Source organism: Vicia villosa, unplaced genomic scaffold (genome assembly GCF_029867415.1).
Source record: "Vicia villosa cultivar HV-30 ecotype Madison, WI unplaced genomic scaffold, Vvil1.0 ctg.001310F_1_1, whole genome shotgun sequence".
Lineage (NCBI taxonomy): Eukaryota > Viridiplantae > Streptophyta > Magnoliopsida > Fabales > Fabaceae > Vicia > Vicia villosa.
In genome coordinates, this window is record NW_026705569.1 from 460921 (window position 1) to 487510 (window position 26590).

General features: G+C 34.7%; 2 protein-coding genes across 2 annotated transcripts; both read left to right on the forward strand.

Moving 5' to 3' along the window:
• Positions 1-843: 843 nt before the first annotated feature.
• On the forward strand, positions 844-1506 carry LOC131634511 (uncharacterized). Its single transcript, XM_058905180.1, has one exon. It carries the CDS (start codon positions 844-846, stop codon positions 1504-1506), a length of 663 nt encoding a protein of 220 aa, XP_058761163.1.
• Positions 1507-15415: 13909 nt separating this feature from the next.
• LOC131634513 (uncharacterized) lies at positions 15416-16054 on the forward strand. Its single transcript, XM_058905181.1, has one exon. The coding sequence runs from the start codon at positions 15416-15418 to the stop codon at positions 16052-16054; it is 639 nt and encodes a 212-aa protein (XP_058761164.1).
• The last annotated feature ends 10536 nt before the right edge of the window (positions 16055-26590 follow it).

Below are 26590 nucleotides of genomic sequence, written 5' to 3' on the forward strand. Positions count from 1 at the left end.
ATGTGAGCCCTTGAGGAACGCTATGTCATACTTCTGCTGAAGTTAATATGCAGCAGCTGCAGAGTTTCAGGAAGATTCAGTTTCGAGCTGGCAGGACTAGCTGTGGTCAAAAGGACAACATGGAGTTTTATCGCAAATGGAGGCAGCTTAATTCTGAGCAAAGAGTTTGTTTTGAAGATGGAGTTTCGGTCCAGTTAGTGCATAGCCAGAGTCGGTTTTTGATGCAGCCGCGCGGTACAAGCCGCGAAGTTCTGGTTCTGCCTCGAATGGTCGTGGGCCAACACAGCGCAGTTGGTCTAAAACTATATCAGCTGCTGGTATTGTAGGTTACAACATCTTATATAATCCTGCAACTTCATGCTTTGGGAGCTGTAGTATTTTCTGATATTATAAGGTGTATCAGCTGATGATTTTTAGGAATCAATTATTTTAGTTTCTGCAGGAATTGTTTTAGGGCAGTACTGGTAGTGTGGAGATGTTAATCCCTACTTATTGTATTATGTGGATTTGGTGTAATAGGCATTTCTTATGCCTTTTTTGTTTTTGATATATAATTAATTTTGCCTTTTCAAAAAAAAAAAAAAAATTGGAAACACAAATCTATTTAATTTCGCATACTTAAGGAAGAATTGTTACTTTCTTATCCAACAAAAATATTGAATGAAAGCAGTTCACGAGAAGGGAGATAAGCCTACCTGCTTTCTGCATTAAAGCCTACGTGGCTTTCAAGATTCACTCAAAGGTTACAAACGCCATATTCTCACTCTTGTATAAATTGTCGCTGCATCCCACTTCTCAAGCAGAGCCGGTACTTCTTCCCTTTTGTTTGTCAACCATTTCATCATGGGTTACACAGTTTCTGTGAAGTCAATTGAGCTGAATGGATTTGAAATTAAAACCACAGTTACAACTAAGAAGGAAGATATTGACAGCCATATATCGTCTTTCTTGCGTTCTTCATATGATTATGGAACCAAGATTATTGGGTTTGATGTTGAATGGTGTCTGGCTGATCCCACTGATGATGAGCCCAATTTGTTTTCCAGATGTGCAACTCTTCAACTTTGTGATGGAAATTCATGTCTTGTTATGCGGTTCGAATTTCACCATCAGGTTCCCAACTCACTACTTAATTTTATGCGTATGCCAAATTATACTTTCGTTAGCTATGGAGTTAAGGATAATTTGGCTGAGTTGGAGAAGCATCTTGGGATTGGATGCAGAAATGCAGTGGAACTTGGCCCTTTGGCTGCTAGTCTTTTGAAGGTTCCTCGTTTAAGTTACTGTGGCGTCGATGAACTTGCATTTTTGTTATGTAAGCTTGATCTTCGTAAATACAGACCTGCAAGTTTGGATTTTGATTGGAGCTATGTTGGCGCTGGTAATTCTGAAGAAGATGTTAAACTTGCTGTTGTTAATGTTTACTCTTATCACAAGATTGGGAGTGCACTTCTTGGTAGCAATAATATATTAATCGGACAACAGCCTCAGTTTGGTTTGTTTTAGTGCATGTCACGCTTACATTTTTAAATGAATCGCTTTTGACGATGTTTTCAGATTATATAGCTTAAATATGAAAAAAAATATGTGCTGTAACTCTTGTTCCACCTGGCTGCTTTAGACGTTGTTTTAATTTTTTCACATTGTTTTATCATGAATGATTTCCATTCAAGAAGTGAAACTTACTTGCAATATTGTAGTTATCAAAAAAAAAAATACTCGCAATATTGTCATCGCACACTACACTTGACACAAACATGTTTACACCAATAATAATTTGAAAAATATAATAAAATCATGTACAACAAGTTTCACAGATTAGATGGACGTTTAACAATAATAGCAATAAAATGAAAATATTAATTTATTAATTAATTAATCATTATGAGTAGTCGCCTCTTTAGAGTGTTTTTGATAGTAAAGTGTTAAGCTCAATTCTTCTTAGCTTCTATTTTAATTATGTATTTGAGGACAATGAGGATGAGATCCTGCTTGCTTAGAATTGTTAGAATCTTTGTATATGTATTTTTTGTGGAATTAGTGAAAGTCCTCTCCTCAATCATGAATGACATGAATTGTGAAACAAGAGATGTAGTGGAGTTAAAAAAACTACCTTGATATGGAGGATTATCCTCTGAAAAATCTAGTTCCACCTACAACAATTTCAATTGGAAGGATAAACCAAAGAAGGATAAAGAATCTACCTCCAACAGGCGGAGCCTACAACTAAACCTAGCGATAAAGGCAAAAATACTTCTAACTAAAATTAATCTAATTCTACTTATTCTATTACTTTTATTAAATTCTTTAAGGGTTTTGGAACGTGGACACACTGTTTCTCAATGTCAAAACAAGAGAGTTTGGATCATCAATGATGAGTTAGTGACAATGAAGAGGGTCTTAACTTAAGGTTTCACCCATTCAAAGAGATTTTCAAGTGATTGTTGGGAGTTCACTTAATGATGAGGACTCCTCACAATTATCCAATATGTTTTTCATAGTTAATGTCTTGTCCAAGAAAAAAATATGTTCTTTGACAATTGAAGGTTAGAGTCGCACTATGTGTAGCTAGTCCAAGGCTAATTACAAAACTTAAATGTCATTCTAGTATCCATAATAGATCCTATTTGAAATGTCATTCTAGTATCCATAATAGATCTTAAACATTGTGTCAAATAAGATCTTAGACAGCGCTTTTAATGGCTATTCTAGTCCTTCTATAGGTATGTACAATGTTTTTTTTAAGTAAAGGCACTAGCTTAAGTAAATATTAGGTAGCACTTTTTTGTTAAATGATCTGGCTTAAATGTACTTTAGGCAGCGCTTTTTGTTAAAAGTATTGGTTTAAGTGAACTTTAGGCAACTTTTTCTATTAAAAATGTTGACATAAGTGTACTTTAGATAACGCTTTTTCTTAAAATCGCTGGCTTAAGTACACTTAAGGCATCACTTTTTTGTTAAAAGCGCTGACTTAAGTATACTTTAGACAGCTCTTTGTGTTAAAAATGCTGGCGTAAGTCCCCTTTAGGCAGTACTTTCCGAAAAAAAGACGATGGCATAACCTATCATTAGGTAGCACTTTCTGAAGGATAGAAAAACACTTAGAAAGGGGGGGGATTGAATAAGTGTGACTTTAAATCTTGGACGATAAAAATAAATTGCACAATTATTTTTATCCTGGTTCGCTGTTAACGAAGCTACTCCAGTCCACCCCCGCAGAGATGATTTACCTCAACTGAGGATTTAATCCACTAATCGCACGGATTACAATGGTTTTCCACTTAGCCGCAACTAAGTCTTCCAGAGTCTTCTGATCACAACCTGATCACTCCAGGAACAACTGCTTAGTTCACTCCTAAGACTTTTTCTAGAGTCTACTGATCAACACGATCACTCTAGGCTTAGTTCACTCCTAAGACTTTCTGCTCAGCCAACTGCCAAGACTTCCTGCTCAGCCAACTGCCAAGACTTCCTGCTCAGCCAACTGCTAAGACTTCCTAGAGTATACTGATCAACCGATCACTCTAGTTCCTTACAACTTAATGTAATCAATTCAAGAGTTTACAAATGCTTCTTAAAAGCGATAATCACAACTGTGATATTTCTCTTACAATTTAAGCTTAATCTCACTAAAGTATTACAACAGCAATGTAGTGAGCTTTGATGAAGATGAAGATTCTGAGTTTAGATTTGAACAGCGTTTCAGCAAGATTGATATGAGTTGTTTTGGTGCAGAATCGTTAACCTTGCTTCTCATCAGAACTTCATATTTATAGGCGTTGAGAAGATGACCGTTGAATGCATTTAATGCTTTGCGTGTTCCGTACAGCTTTGCATTTAATGTTATACGCTTTTGTCAACTACCTCGAGCCTTGTTCACGCTGTGTCTACTGACGTAGCCTTTAGTAGCTTTAACGTTCCTTTTGTCAGTCAGCGTAGTCTGCCACGTGTACTTCCTTCTGATCTGATGTTTGTGAATACGACGTTTGAATATCATCAGAGTCAAACAGCTTGGTGCATAGCATCTTCTGATCTTCTGACCTTGAAGTGCTTCTGAGCGTGATACCATCTTCTGATCTTCAGTGCTTCTGATCTCATGTTCTTCTGATGCTTCCATAGACCCATGTTCTGATTCTGCTTCGACCATCTTCTGATGTCTTGCCAGACCATGTTCTGATGTTGCATGCTGAACCATTTGAGACACATCTTCTGAGCGCTGAATTATGCGTACTCTTTATATATTTCCTGAAAGGGAAATTGCATTGGATTAGAGTACCATATTATCTTAAGCAAAATTCATATTATTGTTATCATCAAAACTAAGATAATTGATAAGAACAAATCTTGTTCTAACAATCTCCCCCTTTTTGATGATGACAAAAACATATATAAATGATATGAATTTGCGATCAGAAAGAGTAGACGGCAAAAGACAAATTACACAGCTATAGCATAAGCATATGAATATGTCTCCCCCTGAGATTAACAATCTCCCCCTGAGATAAATAATCTCCCCCTGAAATAAATACTCGAAGAACTTTAAAAAAAGACTTCCCTGATTATTTCGGTAGAGACGATCATATAAGCTTCTGCCTTCAGAGAATTCATAGCTTCTGACTTCTGCTTCCATTGGACAGCTTCAGAACTTGAATTTCTTTGATCTTCAGAACATTCACAGCTTCTGACTTCTGCTTCCATTCAGGACAGCTTCAGAACTTGAATTTCTGGATCTTTTGGAGCATTCACATCTTCTGATTTCTGCTTCCCTCGGATAGCTTCAGAACTTTGAATGTCTACCAACATCACTTCATGCTAGATTTGTATCAGAACATTGTTGAATGTACCAGAGCATCATCTGAGCATCTCTACATCCTGAAATGTTACAGAACAAAAACTAAACGACAAAAGTCAGCATGAACGAGTTAGAACATAAAATGTATATTCAAATACATGATATGTATCAGAGCCAAATGTATCAGAGCATTTTAGGCTAAAAACATGTATCAGAGCAAATAATGTATCAGAGCCATAACATTATGTGTATCAGATCAAATAGAATTTTGTCAGAACAGGATAGACAATGATATTCAAATTCTATTATCAGTGCTTCTGATTCATTCTTCTTTCTTGCTTCTGATCTCTGAAGCTTGACAGCACTCAGCTTGCTTCAGTTTCCAAGAGCTTATTCCTTTTACAGAATAACACTTCTTATGGTTTTGCTTCTAGTGTTTGCTTCTGAAGATTCACTTCACTTCTTTGTACCTGCAAAACACTTAAACCATATAGAACTTGCAGTTCTTGTTAGTGAATGTGTGGGAGCCTTTACCCAGCAACTGATAGATTTAATCAAATCATTTATCATTTATCTTCTCCCCCTTTTTGTCATAACATCAAAAAGAATATATATAAAAAAAAATTCAGATGTATAAAACGACAAAAGAAGACATTTACTGGAATGTAAAACACAAAGAAACTTTTTCATTGATCAGCAAAAGATATTACAAAAGGTTCCTATGTTTAACAAGATGAGAAACATTCCTAGCAAATACAAAACAAGCAGAAGCAGCAAGGAAAAGAAAACTACAAAGTAGAATTTCCAAAGAGGAAATGACTACAAAAATTAAAAAATACAACAATCAGTCAAGAAACTCAACATAGAAGTTGAGTATATCTTCCCACAACTCAAGAAAGTCTTCTGTCTTTGGATGAAAGTTGATAACAACATCAAAGAAGAGTCTGACTTGAGCGGTATTAGAAGAGCCATCCCGAGATGCACAGAGATCTGTCGCCTTTGAGTCATGGAGCTTCAACAGGCTTAGGATGAACGCTAGGTTTTGAGAGAAGAAATGAAAACCGAGAGAGAGAGAGAAAAAAAAATTTTTAAGATGAAAAACAAAGAGATAGGAAACCAAAAACCATTTTGAAGAGTATTTAAAAGAAAATAAAGTGAAACGAATGATGAAAAGCATTTAATGTTACGTGACGTGAGGAGAGATAATAAAGACAAATGAGGTGACTAGCACAGTTACCTATGGTCGGCGTCCCTTCAACTGCACGCGCGCTTATCCATGAATAGTAACGACAGGTTTACCATCCCGAGATAAAACGTAACAGCTGTTTTGCTTTAAAAGAGGTTCTGAATCAACTTAGACAATGAAACGTTAGTAATAACCGAATCATAATTTCTAAAAGAATTCAATCAGAACTTCTGATTAAAAAAATGTTCCACATTCATTTCAGAAGATACTCATATATGAGAACTTCTCATCTTCTCATTCTGGGCATAAATCCATACTGATGTTCTTCAGAATGAACTTAAACCTATCTTCAGCCAGGGGTTTTGTAAAGATATCAGCCCATTGATGGTCTGTATCAACAAAGTTTAAAGAAATAACACCCTTCTGAACATAGTCCCTTATGAAATGATGTTTTATCTCAATATGTTTAGCTTTTGAATGAAGAATAGGATTCTTAGATAAACATATAGCAGAAGTATTATCACAGAATATAGGAATGTTACTCTCATATATCTGATAGTCTTCCAACTGACTTTTCATCCAGAGCATCTGTGTACTACAACCAGCAGCAGCAACATATTCTGCTTCTGTTGTTGATAGAGCAATAGTTGCTTGCTTCTTGCTGTACCAGGAGATCAAATGACTTCCAAGAAATTGGCAACTTCCTGAAGTACTTTTTCTTTCAATTCTGTCTCCAGCATAGTCAGCATCGCAGAATCCTACTAAGTTGTATTCTTTAGATTTTCTGTAAACTAAACCAACATTAGTAGTACCTTTCAGATACCTTAGAATTCTCTTAACAGCAGTTAAATGAGATTCTCTAGGATCTGATTGGAATCTAGCACACAAACAAACACTGAACAGAATGTCAGGTCTAGAAGCAGTCAGATATAGAAGAGATCCAATCATACCTCTGTATAACTTCTGATCTACCTCTTTACTTACCTCATCCTTACCTAGGATGCATGTTGGATGCATAGGAGTTTTGGCTTCTTTGCAGTCTAGAAGATTAAACTTCTTCAGAAGTTCCTTCACATACTTGGTTTGGTGAACGTACGTTCCTTCTGATGTTTGATTTATTTGTATTCCAAGGAAGTACTTGAGTTCTCCCATCATGCTCATTTCAAACTCAGCCTGCATAGACTTAGCAAACTCCTTTCCAAGTGTAGCATTAGATGTTCCAAAAATAATATCATCTACATATATTTGACAAATTAAAATATCCTTTTCAAAGGTTTTACAAAAGAGAGTAGTGTCCACTTTTCCTCTAGTGAAACCATTATCCAGAAGGAAAGAACTTAAGCGTTCGTACCAAGCTCTGGGAGCCTGTTTCAATCCATACAATGATTTCTTAAGTTTAAAAACATGATTAGGAGACATAGAGTCTTCAAAACCAGGAGGTTGATGGACATAAACTTCTTCATCTATATAACCATTTAAGAAGGCACTCTTAACATCCATCTGATAGAGAGTGATGTTATGTTGAGTGGCAAAAGAAATTAATAGACGAATAGATTCTAACCTGGCCACTGGTGCAAAGGTTTCTGTATAATCAATTCCTTCTTGCTGACTATAACCCTGAGCCACCAGTCTGGCTTTGTTCCTTACCACTTCTCCTTTCTCACTGAGCTTGTTTCTGAAGACCCATTTTGTACCGATTATATTGAATCCATCTGGTCTAGGAACAAGATCCCAAACATCATTCCTTGTAAACTGATTTAGTTCTTCTTGCATAGCAATTATCCAGTCTGGATCTTCTAGAGCATGATCAACAGAAGTTGGCTCGATCAAAGATACAAGACCTAATTGACAGTCTGCATTGTTTCTAAGGAATGCTCTTGTTCTGATTGGATCATCCTTCTTTCCAAGAATGACATCTTCTGAATGACCAGAGATGAGTCTGGATGATCTTCTGACAGATGGTTCTTCAGAAATGCTTAGATCTTCCAGAGAAGCTGATACTTGATCTTCAGATTCTTTGCTTCTGAGAAGCTCTGCTTCTGATGCGTTGCTTCTTGGCTCAACAACTTCTGATATGTCAATATCATAACCTGCAAAATTATCAAACTGCTTTGGTTTTTCAGAACCAAGCTTATCATCAAACCTGATATTGATTGATTCTTCTACAACCAATGTTTCAGTATTGTATACTCTGTAGCCTTTTGAGCGTTCAGAATATCCAAGAAGGAAACATTTTTGAGCTTTGGAATCAAACTTACCAAGATGATCTTTAGTGTTCAGAATAAAGCATACACATCCAAAAGGATGGAAATATGAAATGTTGGGCTTTTTATTCTTCCACAATTCATAGGGAGTCTTATTTAGAATAGGTCTGATAGAGATTCTATTCTGAATATAGCATGCAATGTTTATTGCTTCTGCCCAGAAATGCTTAGCCATATTGGTTTCATTGATCATGGTTCTGGCCATTTCTTGCAGAGTCCTATTCTTTCGTTCTACAACCCCATTTTGCTGTGGAGTTCTAGGACAAGAGAAATCATGGGCAATACCATTTTCTTTGAAGAATTCTTCAAAGGATTTGTTCTCAAATTCACCACCATGATCACTTCTAACCTTTATGATTTTACACTCTTTTTCAGATTGAATCTGAATGCAGAAATCAAAGAACACTGAATGAGTCTCATCCTTGTGTTTTAAGAATTTTACCCATGTCCAGCGGCTATAATCATCTACAATGACTAATCCATATTTCTTTCCTCTGACAGATGCTGTTTTGACTGGTCCAAACAGATCAATGTGCAAGAGTTCTAATGGCCTTGAGGTAGAAACAACATTCTTAGACTTGAATGCAGGTTTGGAGAACTTGCCCTTCTGACATGCTTCACAAAGAGCATCTGATTGGAATTTCAGATTAGGGAGTCCTCTGACAAGATTCAGTTTGTTAATCTGAGAGATCTTTCTCAAACTAGCATGACCTAATCTCCTGTGCCAGACCCACTGCTCTTCAGAAACAGACATAAGACAAGTCACCTTCTGACTCATAAGATCTTGCAGATCTGTCTTATAAATGTTGTTCTTCCTCTTGCCTGTAAATAGGATTGAGCCATCCTTCTGATTTACAGCCTTGCAAGACTCTTGATTAAAGATTATATCATAACCATTGTCACTTAATTGACTGATAGATAAGAGGTTATGAGTTAATCCTTCTACAAGAAGTACATTAGAAATGGAAGGAGAGTTACCAGACTTTATGGTTCCAGAGCCAATTATCTTGCCCTTCTGATCTCCTCCGAACTTGACTTCTCCTCCAGACTTAAGTACCAGGTCTTGGAACATAGACCTTCTTCCTGTCATGTGTCGCGAGCATCCAGAGTCCAGGTACCATGACATGTTGTGCTTTGTCCTTCTTGCAGCCAAGGATATCTGCAATAGGAATAATCTTATCCTTAGGTACCCACATCTTTTTGGGTCCTTTCTTGTTAGATTTTCTCAAGTTCTGATTGAACTTGGGTTTAACATTGTAAGCAATAGGAGGAACAGCATGATAATTCTTAATGTGAGTTTCATGATATTTCCTAGGTTGTGTCACATGCTTCTTAGTGTGTGTTATGTGAAAACTTTGTGCATGTGAGGTGTGCCTAATATCATGAGAGTGGCCATACTTGAACTGATCATACAATGGCTTGTATGTAATTTTCATTTCATCAACAGGTTCAAGTTTGTATGGGGTTTCACCCTCATAACCAATGCCAACTCTTTTGTTTCCAGACACGGCATATATCATAGAAGCTAGCTGACTTCTGCCAATACTTCTAGATAGGAACTTCCTGAAACTTAAATCATATTCCTTCAGAATATGGTTTAGACTGGGAGTGGATTTTTCTGAATCAGAAGGAGATCCAGCATTATTGGATAGTTTTAAAAGTTTTTCTTTTAATTCAGAATTCTCCAACTCAAGCTTCTTTGTTTCAAATTCAAATTGCTTTTTCAGCTTTTTGTATTTGAGACTAATTTGAGACTTGAGTTCCAGAAGTTCAGTTAGACCGGAAACTAACTCATCTCTAGTAAGTTCAGAAAATACCTCTTCAGAATCTGATTCTGATGTAGATTCTGATCCGTCATCTTCTGTCGCCATCAGCGCACAGTTGGCCTGCTCATCTTCTGAATCATCTTCTGACTCATCCCAGGTTGCCATAAGACTTTTCTTCTTATGAAACTTTTTCTTGGGACTTTCCTTTTGAAGATTTGGACATTCATTCTTGTAGTGTCCAGGCTCATTGCATTCATAGCACATGACCTTCTTCTTGTCAAATCTTCTTTCATCAGAAGATTCTCCACGTTCAAATTTCCTTGAACTTCTGAAGCCTCTGAACTTCCTTTGCTTGGTCTTCCAGAGTTGATTTAGCCTTCTGGAAATCATGGACAGTTCATCTTCTTCTTCAGATTCTGATTCTTCAGGATCTTCTTCTCTGGCCTGAAAAGCGTTAGTGCATTTCTTGATATTTGATTTTAATGCAATAGACTTACCTTTCTTTTGAGGCTCATTTGCGTCCAGCTCAATTTCATGACTTCTCAAGGCGCTGATAAGCTCTTCCAGAGAAACTTCATTCAGATTCTTCGCAATCTTGAATGCAGTCACCATCGGACCCCATCTTCTGGGTAAGCTTCTGATGATCTTCTTTACGTGATCAGCCTTGGTGTATCCCTTGTCAAGAACTCTCAATCCAGCAGTAAGAGTTTGAAATCTTGAAAACATCTTTTCAATGTCTTCATCATCCTCCATCTTGAAGGCTTCATACTTCTGGATTAAGGCAAGAGCTTTTGTCTCCTTGACTTGAGCATTTCCTTCATGAGTCATTTTCAAGGACTCATATATATCATAGGCCGTTTCCCTGTTAGATATCTTCTCATACTCAGCATGAGAGATAGCATTCAGCAAAACAGTTCTGCATTTATGATGATTCCTGAAAAGCTTCTTTTGATCATCATTCATTTCTTGTCTTGACAGCTTCACGCCTCTGGCATTTACAGGATGTTTGTAACCATCCATCAGAAGATCCCATAGATCACCATCTAGACCCAGAAAGTAACTTTCCAGTTTATCTTTCCAGTATTCAAAGTTTTCACCATCAAATACCGGCGGTCTAGTATAACCATTGTTACCGTTGTATTGCTCAGCAGAGCCAGATGTAGATGCAGGTGTAGGTGTAGTCCTTTCACTTTCATCAACCATCTTTTAAATGAAGCGTTTTTCTCTTCCTGAATCTTTTCTAAACACGGTTAAGTGCTTGCACCTTAGAACCGGCGCTCTGATGCCAATTGAAGGATAGAAAAACACTTAGAAAGGGGGGGGGATTGAATAAGTGTGACTTTAAATCTTGGACGATAAAAATAAATTGCACAATTATTTTTATCCTGGTTCGCTGTTAACGAAGCTACTCCAGTCCACCCCCGCAGAGATGATTTACCTCAACTGAGGATTTAATCCACTAATCGCACGGATTACAATGGTTTTCCACTTAGCCGCAACTAAGTCTTCCAGAGTCTTCTGATCACAACCTGATCACTCCAGGAACAACTGCTTAGTTCACTCCTAAGACTTTTTCTAGAGTCTACTGATCAACACGATCACTCTAGGCTTAGTTCACTCCTAAGACTTTCTGCTCAGCCAACTGCCAAGACTTCCTGCTCAGCCAACTGCCAAGACTTCCTGCTCAGCCAACTGCTAAGACTTCCTAGAGTATACTGATCAACCGATCACTCTAGTTCCTTACAACTTAATGTAATCAATTCAAGAGTTTACAAATGCTTCTTAAAAGCGATAATCACAACTGTGATATTTCTCTTACAATTTAAGCTTAATCTCACTAAAGTATTACAACAGCAATGTAGTGAGCTTTGATGAAGATGAAGATTCTGAGTTTAGATTTGAACAGCGTTTCAGCAAGATTGATATGAGTTGTTTTGGTGCAGAATCGTTAACCTTGCTTCTCATCAGAACTTCATATTTATAGGCGTTGAGAAGATGACCGTTGAATGCATTTAATGCTTTGCGTGTTCCGTACAGCTTTGCATTTAATGTTATACGCTTTTGTCAACTACCTCGAGCCTTGTTCACGCTGTGTCTACTGACGTAGCCTTTAGTAGCTTTAACGTTCCTTTTGTCAGTCAGCGTAGTCTGCCACGTGTACTTCCTTCTGATCTGATGTTTGTGAATACGACGTTTGAATATCATCAGAGTCAAACAGCTTGGTGCATAGCATCTTCTGATCTTCTGACCTTGAAGTGCTTCTGAGCGTGATACCATCTTCTGATCTTCAGTGCTTCTGATCTCATGTTCTTCTGATGCTTCCATAGACCCATGTTCTGATTCTGCTTCGACCATCTTCTGATGTCTTGCCAGACCATGTTCTGATGTTGCATGCTGAACCATTTGAGACACATCTTCTGAGCGCTGAATTATGCGTACTCTTTATATATTTCCTGAAAGGGAAATTGCATTGGATTAGAGTACCATATTATCTTAAGCAAAATTCATATTATTGTTATCATCAAAACTAAGATAATTGATAAGAACAAATCTTGTTCTAACACTTTCTGCTCAAAACATTGGCGTACATCATCATTAGGCAACGCTTTATGATAAAAGTGCTTGCGTAAGTTATCATTAGGCAACACTTTTTGCTAATAAGTGTAGTCCTATATATACTTTACAAGCGATTTTATTTAGCTCAAGTCACCTTTTGAAAGCGCTTCTATTGATAAGTGTTGGCTCAAATCATCTTTAGGAAGTATTTTTTTTTTACGTTAAAGCCTAAGATAGATTCTCCTAAAATATATAATTATAAAACACCACAAGTGAATATTCATAATATTTTTCGATATCAAATTTTTGTATTCAATTCAAATATCATAAATTCTACAATTTTCATAATCATATATCAGTATTTTATTGTGATCAATAAGAACCACAAATAAACTAACTTGAATTTGCATATATTTCATTATCTCTCTAATACAAATTCAAAAGTACATATATTGAGAAAAATGATAACCTATATCTATTTAAAATTATATAATCTTCATGTTATATTGAAGCGTAATTCATTTTCTTTTTTTGAAAATATGATTTTTAATTACTCTGTCTTCTTCCAAATCTTTCATTTTTATATATCATGCACATAAAACATTTATGTGACCAATCAACTTATGTCTTATATATCATATTTATTACATTTCAATCAATATTTTAGTGATCAATCATCATATGTGACAAAGAAATTTTGAAACTAGTGAGTATCATATTTATGTCGGTACAAATTGAAAATTTTGATTCACCAAAATGCTTATTTTCAATGGTTGCACTTGAAGTGGTGGGATAAGTCATGTGAAAGTAAGTCAAAATTACACGATATTATATCAGTGTCATTTTTTTTTAAATATTAATTAATCTCTAACCCTTAGAATCACAAATGATAACTTACAAACTTCTCTAAGTAATTATTCTCTGACATATCTGTATTCACTCCAATACTCGTTAATTTCATTCAATTTATCTTCTGAGTAAGTAAAACACTTGAAACCATCGAAGTACTACATTATATAACATCTAATGCAGAAAAGATGTGTAAGGAAAAGTTTGTTGATCATGTGAGTCCAAACTTAAGAGGTGGGGAGGGAGAATTGTGATATTCGAAAATCAAAATAATTTTACAAAAATATAGAACAAGAGAATCAAGCTTCAAATATTTTACAAAAAAATAACACAAGAGAATCACACTCTTGAACACATCACTAGTACTACACAACTTTTAGAATGAACTTTTCACACTCTTGACACTAAGGCGACTTTAATGAAAAATTATTTATGGAAGAAAAATAGAGTAGAGAGAATAGTACAAAGGTTTCTATTTAGAAAGTTGGTGTGAAATGAAATGATGAGAAGCCCCCGTTTTATGAAAAGAATATGGCTAAAAAAGGAAATGGCTCATGGGCCTTTTACCTTCACTGAAAGTCGGTGTTTTCTTTTTCTACCTTCAGTGAAAGCTGGTAGCTTACCTTCGATGAAAGTTGGTGTTTTCCCTTTTTTTTCCTTCAGTGAAAGCTGGTAGCTCACCTTCAGTGAAAGTCGGTGTTTTCTTTTTCCACCTTCAGTGAAAGCTGATAGCTCACCTTCAGTGAAAGTCGACGTTTTCTTTTTCTACCTTCAGTGAAAGTTGGTAGCTCACCTTCAGTAAAAGTCGGTGTATCTTTTTTCTACCTTCAATGAAAGCTGGTAACAGATTAATCAACCCAAATATGGAAAGTTTTAGTTTCGATATCATTTAATCAATCAATAACTAATTTAAGATATTAAGAGGTATTACAAATAATTTAAATCGATTTAAAGAAGCTTTTAATCGATTAAATAGTGTAAAACCTTCCTAATTAATTTAACCAAACTTCTAATCAACTAAGAACATACCCCAATTTTTGACCCGTATTTTATGTATCCATTTGCATTTCAAACACACATCAAAACTATTTTGTAATAAAACTGGAAGAAATTTTGTTGAAGAAGAAGAAACAAAAAAAGTACAAAGTGTAAACAAAGATGGAGGACAGATGGACCGACACAAAATTTGGATTTAATGATAGGTGAAATAAAATATTTTAAGGATAATTATTTCTATTGGTTTGATTCATTGATTTGACGGTTTCTAAAACTAAAATCGAGAACCAACCAAACTACATTGATTTTTATTAGTTTGATTAGATTTTAGAATTGAACCATAAACAATTGGTTTTATTTCGATTTAGTTTGATTTGGTTTGTTTAATTGGATTTTTTTTATCCACTTACACCCCTTATCTTTTGACTTTTGTTGTCCTTTCTTCTCTCTTTCTTATTCCGTCTCTTTCTTGTTTTCTCTCTCTCTCCCTTTCTTTCTCGTTCTTCCACCGTGGTCTTCTTCATGACGACATCACCGGAAAAAACACCACCATCATCGCTAAAATCCGCCAAACACAACTCCGAAACTAACAATTGCTCCTAACAAACGGACATGTTGGATTCATTCTACATGCATCCGAGCGATAATCCCAGTATATCCATCTATTCAATTCTATTCACAAGAGACGTTGTAACTTGAGTTTCAATTCTATTTATATTCCAATTAACTACTGGTACTGATTAACATTTCCCAAATGCATGCAAACTAAGTGGCCACCGTTTTGATAACAATTGAATAAAGGGAAGACATATAGTAAGTCTTTAACTCACATTATCCCCATGTTAATTACCAATCATATGCAAATGAATGCAATTTAATAGACGCGATAAGCTAGAATGACGTTGAAGACACTCATGGTATATCTATAAATATCAAATATTCTTTTGTTTATATCAATCTGTCAGTTCTTGAACATATTTTCAATCTTCTTCACTACAACAGTACAATGTACTGGGGTATTGGGAACTCAGGTCATGTCGAGGCCTTTAACCGTAATTACTTCGAGGTGTTTAACCTGAACGCTGTTTCTGTCAAGACCACGGTTACGGACAGGCGGGAGGTGGTTGATGATCATATATCGCGTTTTTTGGCAACAACAGATTCCAGGACAAAGGTTTTCGGATTTGACGCAGACTGGATTACTCATAATCCTGATACCTTATCGTCGAACTGCGCTGCTGTGCACATCTGTGATGAAACTTCGTGTCTTATAATTATGATAAGTCATGTTGTTCCACAATTACTTGTTAATTTTCTTCGCCATCCGAATTATATCTTTGTAGGTTTCGGTATCAATGATAATGTAGCTAAGTTGGAGAAGAATTATGGGTTTGGATGCAGAAATGCTGTGGAGCTTGGACCGATGGCTGCTACAATCATGAAGAGTCCTCGTTTGAGTTATTGTGGTGTTGATGAACTAGCTAGGGTGGTTAATGGGTTTGATCTTTCGAACCATAGGTCTTCGAGCATTGGCTTTCAGTGGGATAAGATGGATGATATCAAAGAGCTTGCTAAACTTGTTACTATTAATGTTTACTCTTATCACATGATTGGGACTAAACTGCTGGCTCAGGATTGGGTGTAGTAAGTTTGGTGACGAGCTAATGATTCTTAATAAAGCTCTATATATCTGCTACTGTTAGTTTGTTTGTTTTAGTGGGATTTAATAATTCATGTTTTGTTGGCTAATGTTTTTGTTTAGATTGATAACAGTACAATGAGTCTTTTTCTGTTAAAATAGTTAATGGCTAATAAGATATCTCATTAAAAAAAGTTGAAGTGTAAGTGTTTGGTAAATTAGTGGTGCAGTAGATGCTGATTAATTTTTTTTAATAAGTAATTGATTGATAAAGCTCGTACTAGGGGTGTAACTCTTACAAAAAAAACACTAAAGAGTGTTAGAACAAGATAAAGGAAGTTTAAACCATTCATAATAAATAGATCTAAACTTAATATATCCATGAGACATCCACCTCCAAGAAAGAAAAATGATGTTGGAGCAAACCATATCAAAGCAATAAGAAGCCCCCACAAAAATAATTGCATTCCTCATAAGCCAAATATTCCATAAAATAGCTATCCAAATGATGTTTAGTATAGAGAAATCCACACTCAATCTAATTTCAAAATATACACTTACTAGACTATAGATAAATATCACATGTAACACTACAAAAAATAAGCTCTGTGGTGACGTGATTTCCATGCCACAAAGTGGAAAATCACGTCACAACACAAAATTTGCGACGTGAACATATATGTTGTTTGAGAGTGCGTGGCAACTCATTTGTGTCATGATTTTCACGTCACTGAATAGTGACATGGAAATCACGTCGCAACATGCTGCACAGACACCAATACCTTTTTCCTGTTGGAACAGACATGACACAGAAAAAGCAGGAAGGCACAAAATACGGAGAACTTTTGTGACGTGGTAACCATGACACAAGGTTGCAACGTGGAAAACACTTCACTCTATACAGATTATTTAGCAACTTTCAGATTTATTTTAGAAGGTTGCGACGTCTTACAAATGTCACAAATTAGTGACATGTATAACACGTCACAAAATTGAATTTTTTTTTTTTTTAAAAAAAATCTGATTATTATTATTATAAAAAAGGTTTTATTATTAATATTTTTTATTCGAAATTAATAAATATTAATAAAAAATATTTATTTAATTATAATAATAATAATAAGTAAAATATCATTCACAATTAAAATTAAAATATATTAATAAAAAAATACTAAAATATGTTACATTTATAATATAATAATAAACAAAATATTACATTAAATTTAACATCCTACACAATTTCAAATTTCAAATTAAAAAAAAAAATTAATCCTAAGGGTCTTCTGGATCGGGAAAATCGTCAAGGTTCATATCATCATCATTCTCTCCCTCATTTCCACCAACTCCTACGTTCCCACCAAACGGTTGACTACCACTTCTTTGTTGGAATTGCATAAATAACCGCATTTCCTCCATTTCTGCTTGCCTCTTCGCCATTGCTTCTATTTGTCGTTGTTGTTCCTCCATTTGGGCTTTTAGCGCCGCCTCACGTTGTGCTGACTCGTGTCTTGCCTCAGTTAGCGCAAATTGTCTTATTGTTTCCATCATTTGCGGTGACAAATGTGCTGGACGTGGAGTTCATTCCCCATCTCTAACTCTTTGAAATAAAGTTCTACCTCCACTTCTCAAATTACCTGCCAAATTTCAACTACCAAAAAAGCATCTATTAGGCCCTTTTTCGCCAACGACTTCATTCCAAATGTAAAAATCCACATCTGGATGAAGCGGCTCTGACTCACTAGGAGTATATTGGGGATTATTGACCAAAAATTGTACAAGCAATGTTTGAAAATCCTCCTACACATAAAATAAAAAAAATATTAAGTATATAACATAAATTAAAATATATTAAATAAAAAAAATGAAAATTAGTTGCCACGTGATTTTCATTCCATAACATCTCAGTTGCCACATGAAAATCACGCCGCAACTTTTTAGTTGCCACGTGAAAATCACAACACAAAATTGCCATTAAATATAAAAAAAATAATGAAAATTGAATAACTTACCAAAGCTTTTCGTGTACGCTCGTCAACCAAATCACCCGATTTTTTTGTTCGAATTTCTTTAACCAGCTCAACCATGAGTGATTGTCTCCCCAACCTCTTAACCTAAATAATAAAATTAACTTTAATTAAAAAAATAAATAATCAAAACATAACTTTAAAAAGTGGTAATAATTACCATGCGTCGATAATGTTCGTAAGTGCTTATACTTCCAACTGCATTTAGGTGACCCCCTTTTTCAGATGCCCTCATTTTTTTTGCATTTTCAGATTTAGCCTTAAATTCGTCTGAATTCCAATACGCAAGAAGTTTCTCAAGAACTTCTTTGCCCATCCACTCGGGACGACTACCATTACGTTCCCAACCTTTCTAATACGTCGCAACGTGTCGGAAAGTCTTTTTGATGTTCTGCTATAATAATTTTTTTAACTTGTCTCTCGCTCATTTGATCCCAAGTACACTTTTCCTGATGACATTAAAATAAACAATTAGAAAATTATAGTAAAAAATTTAAATAAACAATGACTCAAAAATAAATTAATTATACCTTAAAACAATTAAACCAAGCATCTTTATTTGAAACTTCTCCAAAACTCGTCCAAGCTTCTTTATACATTTGTTGAATCACATAGTACACACACCTAGCAGCAGTCCGACTCGGCCCAAAATTAAACAACAATAATTTTAATTAGCATGCATTAAATATAAATTTATATTAAAAAAGGAAATGTAAACTTAAATAAAATTTAATATATAAGATACTTACTAATTTCCAGCGGGCCAGATATAATATATACTGTCAATGATATGAATCTCACTCGGATCCTCCTCCCCCTGAATATCGTCACCATCAGACTGAACATCGTCTCCATCCTACGCAGTATCATCCCCATCCTGCTCCACATGATCATCCTTACGTGCAGGTATATGTGTGGTAGGTGAGGTGTGTGACCCCCCAGTCTACTGAAAGGATGGGGATACTTGTGTCGGCTGTGGGGTGTGGGATCCCCCAGTCTGCTGGAAGGATAAGGGTATTTGTGTGGGATGTGGAGTGCAGGATCCCCAAGTCGGTTGGAATCTTGGGGGCACCTGTGTCGGACGTGGGGTGTGGGATCTCCCAGTCTGTTGGAAGCCTAGGGGCACCTGTGTTAGACGTGGGGTGTGGGATCCCCCAGCCTGCTGGAAGGATAAGGGAACCTGTGTGGGATGTGGAGTGCGGGATCCTCCAGTCTGCTGGAAGTCTAGGGACACCTGTGTGGTAGGTGGAAAGCTAGGTGGAAAGCTAGATCATGCACTATGCTGGTATGATGAATAACTAGGTCCTCCAGTCTGCTGGAACGGATAGCTAGGTTCCACAGATGGGCTAATAAAAGATGGTGCCCTAGACATAGGATACTCTTGAGAGGAAAGTTATGACGTAAGAGGTTGAGTACTGGCCATGGACATGTGATCTAGCTGACTCTGTGGGGGAGGACACTATAACACCCCAAATCTACCCCGAAATAAACAGGAAAATCAGAGTGCAAAAATTCTAAAACTAATTCAAACATTATGATTCGAGGCGTCACATTTAATCGACTAATAACACATTCACATACCATACTCATCAACATAGATACATAACACATATAAAGGAGCGCAATATTCAATGCATTAATCATCAATGTCAAAAAGTAATCACATCGCAGCGGAAATCAAATATCAACAACAATCTAAGTCATAACATCATGGCCAACATGGCGCAATATATCCAACAAGTCTCAACATAACATAATGATGAAATCCAACAAAAGGTAAACAAAAAGAAGCAAGACATAAGCAAGTAATCCGACATCCCCCCGAGTTCTACGTATCAGAGCATCGACACGCCGACTCGACCTATAAGGTACACGACTACTTCGCGTCATTACCTGCACGTTACCAACAGAGGATAATATTCAAACAGAAGGGGTGAGATATCATTCAGTATAAAGAAACGTATGATAATATTCAAAGCGTAGTAAAGATCATACATATATCACCACTTCTCATCACATAACATGTTATACAGTTCAATTCGCTAAACATCTAGCAATACGGTAAGATCGTCAAGTAACAAGTATAACATCATATTCCATTCACAAATATAACACCAATACATCAAGCAAACATCTCATCGCTACGTCTCAACAACATCTCATCACCACATCATACAAACACATATTGAGCATAACATCACATGCCATTTAAATGCGACTCGACTTATGCAAATGCATGTGGTACTAATTTGGAGTAAAACTCCCACCATCTCAATTTTTCCATTGGGCACACCGTCGCTATTTGCCAATAAGGCCACCGTCGCTTTTGCCAAAAGGCCACCGTCGCTTTTGCAAATGAATGTGACACAATGAATGCAACATCCACACCAACACAACACATACAGCACAGACAATATGTCACAACACCACTAAAAATCACCATCATCCATAAGAATGCATCACGTCATTATCACGTCACTATGTAGCATCATCATACAACAACAATTCATCTCACAACAACAATTACATCATACAACAATCCAATTCAAGAAAAGGATCCACAAGAGTTTCTAAAGATATTAAAAGCATATACAATGGAAAGACAACAATTAGAGCTTTACGAAGGTTCAAACGGCATACAAAAATGAGTTACGGATCAAAAGATACATTATTTTAAAGTTTGGACAAGTTTTGTAAAACAGGGTCCGCTTAACGACTCACAAGCGCGCTTATGCTCCTAAAATTCAATAACCGCGCTTCAAGCGGCGTGTGGCAGAAGCTTTTTACAAAACAGGCTCCGCTTAGCGGACTGGATCCGCTTAGCGAGCCTCTTTATCTTTCCAGATAAAACAACATCCGCTTAGCGGGAGAGCGATTTTGCAGAAAAACGATAACAGCCACAGACCTTCATAATCACCCTTTCTCCAGCCAAAACTCATTCTAAACAGCAATTAAACATGTATAAACACGAAATCTACCATCATGCAACATCAAACATCAATCAAAACACATTTCTAATCACAAATTCATGCATTTTGTTCATAAACCATAACATTTCTATACAAGGATAATCCATGTTTCAATCATACAATCCAACCCACCCTAAACATCATCATACATCCCTTTAGCATGAAAGAATCCCACCCTTACCTTAGGTTTTGGATTGAAGCCAACTCTATCTTCAACCTTGAGATTCTCCCCTTCTCTCCTCTCTTCTCTTCTTTCACCAAAATCCCCCAAATGAGCTTCTAATTTCTATTTCCTCTAAAACCCTTGTTTTGTGAAAGTCTTACTAACTTTCTAATTGGTAATAGGCTCTAACTAACACTCCCCACTCACTAATGTCCACTTAGGCCCAATAACTCGTCTAACTCACTAACTCATGATATTTACTATAAAAACTAAATGAATAACACAAATATCACATAAGCATATAATTTACCACTTAATGATTAAATAACTCACATAGCACATAATTAAATAAAATACTTAAATGAAAAACGGGCGTTACAGACACAATGCTGACTAAGGTGACTGGCATACTACTGTCCTTGGGCGTCGGGTCTTCTGACCCTTACCCTTCTTAGATCGGGTTGGCATTTTACCTATTTATTGAGAATACACAATTAATCAAATATATATATATATATATATATATATATATATATATATATATTTACACAAATATATTCAAACATGTTTCTCATATATATTCATTAACACATTCAATAGATGGTTTATTAATTAAAATTACAAAAAACACATTCTCATCTAAATACATTCATTATTCTAAATCTACATGCTCTTCATCCATATCATTATCATCATCTGATGTGATATTATCCTCGGATCCAACGCCTTCGTGCTCTCCATCCACATTATCTTCAACCAACAATATAGAAGCATCAACTTCATACCCCTCAATTGTTGTATCAAACAAACTGGTAATTTGCTCAACTGCAATGACATCATTAATTGGCACAACTTCATCAACTTGGTAAGCAAGATCTTCCACTAGATCTCCAGTTTCAATATGGCCTAATGGTTTTGTTTTTATTACAACACACCACCCTCGCTTACGTGGCATAAATGAAGGATAAGGAACATAATAAACTTGCCTAACACCCTCGCTTACGTGGCATAAATGAAGGATAAGGAACATAATAAACTTGCCTAAAAAGATGTGACATTATGAAAGGGTCATACTCCCTATATCTTCGATCCATTTGAATCTCAACAGTACCCCTCAAACAATGGTATATTCATCTCATTCTACAACTGATACAATCTTTGCGCTTCCTCATTCGACAACTCTTCCCCATCAAAATCTTCAGGTTCATCATAGGTCACGTTCACACCAAAAGCATCCTCAACCATATCACCGATCCAATTAAAGTTTTCCTCATATTCCATAGTCAGTCTACTACTTGAAGCATGTGTATTGCTAGTCTTGGGTACGTTCATCGGCAAATTTTCACCATTAGACGTCAAAACCCAATAATTTTTAATGAAACCCCTTCTATGGAAATGACGTGTTACTTCCTCAGGATCACTAAGTATACGTCTACATTCACATTTAAGACAAGGACACCTAACTACCCTTTCGCTTCGACAACATTCTTGAGCAAATGCCCACGTGATAAACCCATCAACTCCTTCTATGAATTGAGTTTAAGTGCACGTCTTCCTGATTCCAATCTATCGTACATCCAAATACGATAGTACAGATAATATTCCATACATCATATTTGTACAATAATCCAATTTCATATGAGTAAATTTTTAACTATTTAATATATGCTCAAATAATACATTATACACTAATACATTATAAGCTACAAATAATAAAATATTTTTTAAATACAAATACTACAAATAATACATATAATAATATTATGTGTTTGTTTTAAATACATATTTATTAAAATATTTTTAATGCATAACTATTATTTTCTATTAAAAAAAACATATAATAAAAATCTAACATATAATACATACTATATATTCTATTTTTTTAAAGTTATGTTTTATTCTAATATAATAAAAAAAACTATAATATTTAATATATGCTTAAATAATACATTATATACTAATAATTTTTTTAAATAGTCTAAATTTAACTAATATACATTATTAGTCTATATTATATACTAATAACATTATATACTATAAATAATAAAATATTTTTTAAATACAAATAATACATATAATAATATTATGTGTTATTTTAAATACATATTTAATAAAATATTTTTAATACATAATTATCATTTTCTATTTTAAAAAAACATATAATAAAAATCTAACATATAATACATACTATATATGTTATTTTTTTAAGTTATGTTTTATTCTAATATAATAATAAAAAAATTATAATATTTAGTATGTGCTCAAATAATACATTATATACTAAGTATTTTTTTAAATAATCTAAATTTAACTAATCTACATTATTAGTCTACACTATGTACTAATACATTATATGCTACAAATAATTAAATATTTTTTAAATACAAATATTACAAATAATACATATAGTAATATTATGTGTTTATTTTAAATACATATTTAGTAAAATATTTTTAATACATAACTATTCTATATATAACTATTCTATATATGCAAATGGTGTCATTTCAGATAACAAGTTTCAGGCACAATTTGAATACTCTCTTTTCATTCACATACTGACGTGAGCGTCAGAGTACTAATTTGTAGTTACACTCCCGCTCTGTCGCATCATAAGTTCTCCTTCGCAGCTTTCGCTGCTCTACACACTTTTGGCTCCAAAACAGAACATATATCTACACACACGCGAAGGCAAAATGGATAACTCGTGTAAATTGTTATGATGAAAACCTAGTTTTTTAAGGCCCTTCTTTCCTAGGGGATCCAAATACCCTATGAAGAAGTTTGGTAATATGGATATCGAAAGTCAGACCAACTCCATGATATAAACCCGACAAATGGCTTTTTCAATTTCAAGGATTTCTTTCATTTTGCTTTGAATTTTTCTAACAATATAGATGGTTAAGGTATTTAGAAGGTACAATCCATTTAATCGTCCCGCTTAGAAAGCCACTTTAGAGTAATCATTAATCAATTTTAATATCAGAGGCTTTAAAAATCCACAATTAATGAGTGGTCAATTTGTTCATAACATACCAAACATATATAAAATAACCTTCAGATGTTGGATTGGGTGAGTGAAAAGAAAAACTTTACCCTTACATATCACCTAAGATTCTACCCACAAAGATCTATAAGCTACATATAATGTAGCTTCTTCATAATAACTAAGATCAATTTGTTACGTCATCAATTTGAGAGTTTAACATGAGGTAGCATTTTTCGTCAGGACTTTCTTTATGAGAAACACACCTTGTGAGAGACGCACCATATTTTCAGCGGGACATGTCTATTATCCACCACCATATGGGAAAAACATTTGATTCAAGTGAGCAGGTCCTTCGTTCAAACCAACAGCTCATGATATCACTGTTAGAATTTGGAACCACAAGGTTGGTGAATAATTGAATGTAAAGAGAGAGATTGAGAGAGAATTAGAGAGTAAATTAAAGGTGAAAATATGCATTCTATCATTCAAGATCCTCAGAGAAATTTATATAGTAGAAACTCTTTAAATTAATAATGTTAGGACCGGAGAAATTTATTATTTTAGCGAGTTATTAATTTATCGATAAATTAATAATTATTAATTTAAAGAGTTTTTAAGTAATTATACTATACATACCAAACAAAAAGACAAATTAGTCTATGCCTCTTAAAATTACGTTGCAGCGAATCTTGGGACTCAGCGTAAATTAGTAACTATTGTGTTCATATGCTGTTGGATGCAATAAGAAAAGTTAGAGATGAGCTCCAAATAGACTTGAACTTTAAAGTAAAACAGACAACTATTGAATTATATTTTAATAGAGTGTAATATATTTTTTTTCAGTTTCTATGAATTATTAATTTATGATTTTCTTGGGACCAAAAATTATAAAGGGATCTCCCGAAAAATTATTATCTTATTAATTTATCGAGTTTTTCAATTTTTTACACTGGCCCAAGTCGGGACCAGACAAATTTATTAATTTAGAGAGTTTATTAATTTACCGAGTATTAATTTAAAGAGTTTCTAATATATATATATATATATATATATATATATATATATATATATATATATATATATATATATATATATATAAACATGATGAGTTACAATTAATTAACAAATAAAATTGAAAACTCCGGTGTAATCGGTTATATTGGTTGCACTTTTCTCCTGATTTTAGTTTTTACCTAAAAATCCCAGGGGCGTTTGTTTCATGGGATAAAAAATCAATACCAACAATAATTTTTTCAGGCATAAGATTTCAAGGAATTAATTTTTATAAATAGTATTTGGATAGTATCTTAAAATCTTAGGAATCTTTTATGTTTAGATTCTTTTTGATTAATAATATATTAAAGTTATAGATAAAAACTAATAATTATAAATAAAATAGTATGTAATAATAGAGGTATCAATTAATTTTATATAAAATTAAGTGCTAAGCGTCGGAAATAAAAGATTCTCACACTTATGAGAGGGGATTAAAAAGTCACTAAACATGAGAAAAAAAAGTTCCCGAATATAATTTTTTCGTGAAAACAATTTTATATTCCCTTCTAACAAACCTAAGGATTTTTATTTCCATCCTTAAGTTCCCATAAATAGAGTATCCCTTTGTGGAATATCAATAATGGTTTTCCAACTGTATTACTTGCAAGCTAGGGAATGGAAAAATTGTAGATTTTTAATTTGGAAACACAAATTAGTAGGATCTGAATCATTAAGCTCTCAGTTTCCTAATCTGTTTTTGGGCTCTCCTCTACCCAACTCCAAAGTGATATACATGGGAGCTTGGATTGAACACTTGGATGTGGGATCTAGGAGTAGATCAGAATACCCTATTGAAACCTAAGGCAGACATGGAGGATGGTTATGAGTGGTGGAGAAGCAACAATGGTTTCTCAATCAAGTCAAGTTATTTAATGTTGTGTGATATTTGCATTGAACGGTGGAATCTGGAGTAAAAAGTAAATTGTGTTTTGGTTAGATTATGGAATATTTAGGCGCCAAGCAAAGTGCTCTTGTTTGGCTGGAGGATGTTGCTTAACATGTTACCAACTGGCCACGAATTGGCAAGGAGAGGGGTTATTGTTGGTAGTAACAACTTGGTGGTTTGTCCACTCTAACACCACCAGAACCACTCCAACACTAAAATAACTACCAGAATAATCAAACAAACATATTAAGATTGATAAACAACATAACTACCACATCTAGCTCAAAACTTGATATGAAACATCCACTACCATCCAAACACAAGTACCAATACAATGGATTAATCTTAGTCTTATTATTAATAGTACATTTATTATTTCATTATTAACTGCAGATATTAAGAAAACAAACAGGCAAAACACACTGAGCAAAATATGATCATACTCGGTAAAAAAA

Coding starts and splice junctions, on each gene's coding strand:
- LOC131634511 (XM_058905180.1), top strand. CDS start 844: ATGGGTTACACAGTTTCTGTGAAGTCAATTGAGCTGAATGGATTTGAA.
- LOC131634513 (XM_058905181.1), top strand. CDS start 15,416: ATGTACTGGGGTATTGGGAACTCAGGTCATGTCGAGGCCTTTAACCGT.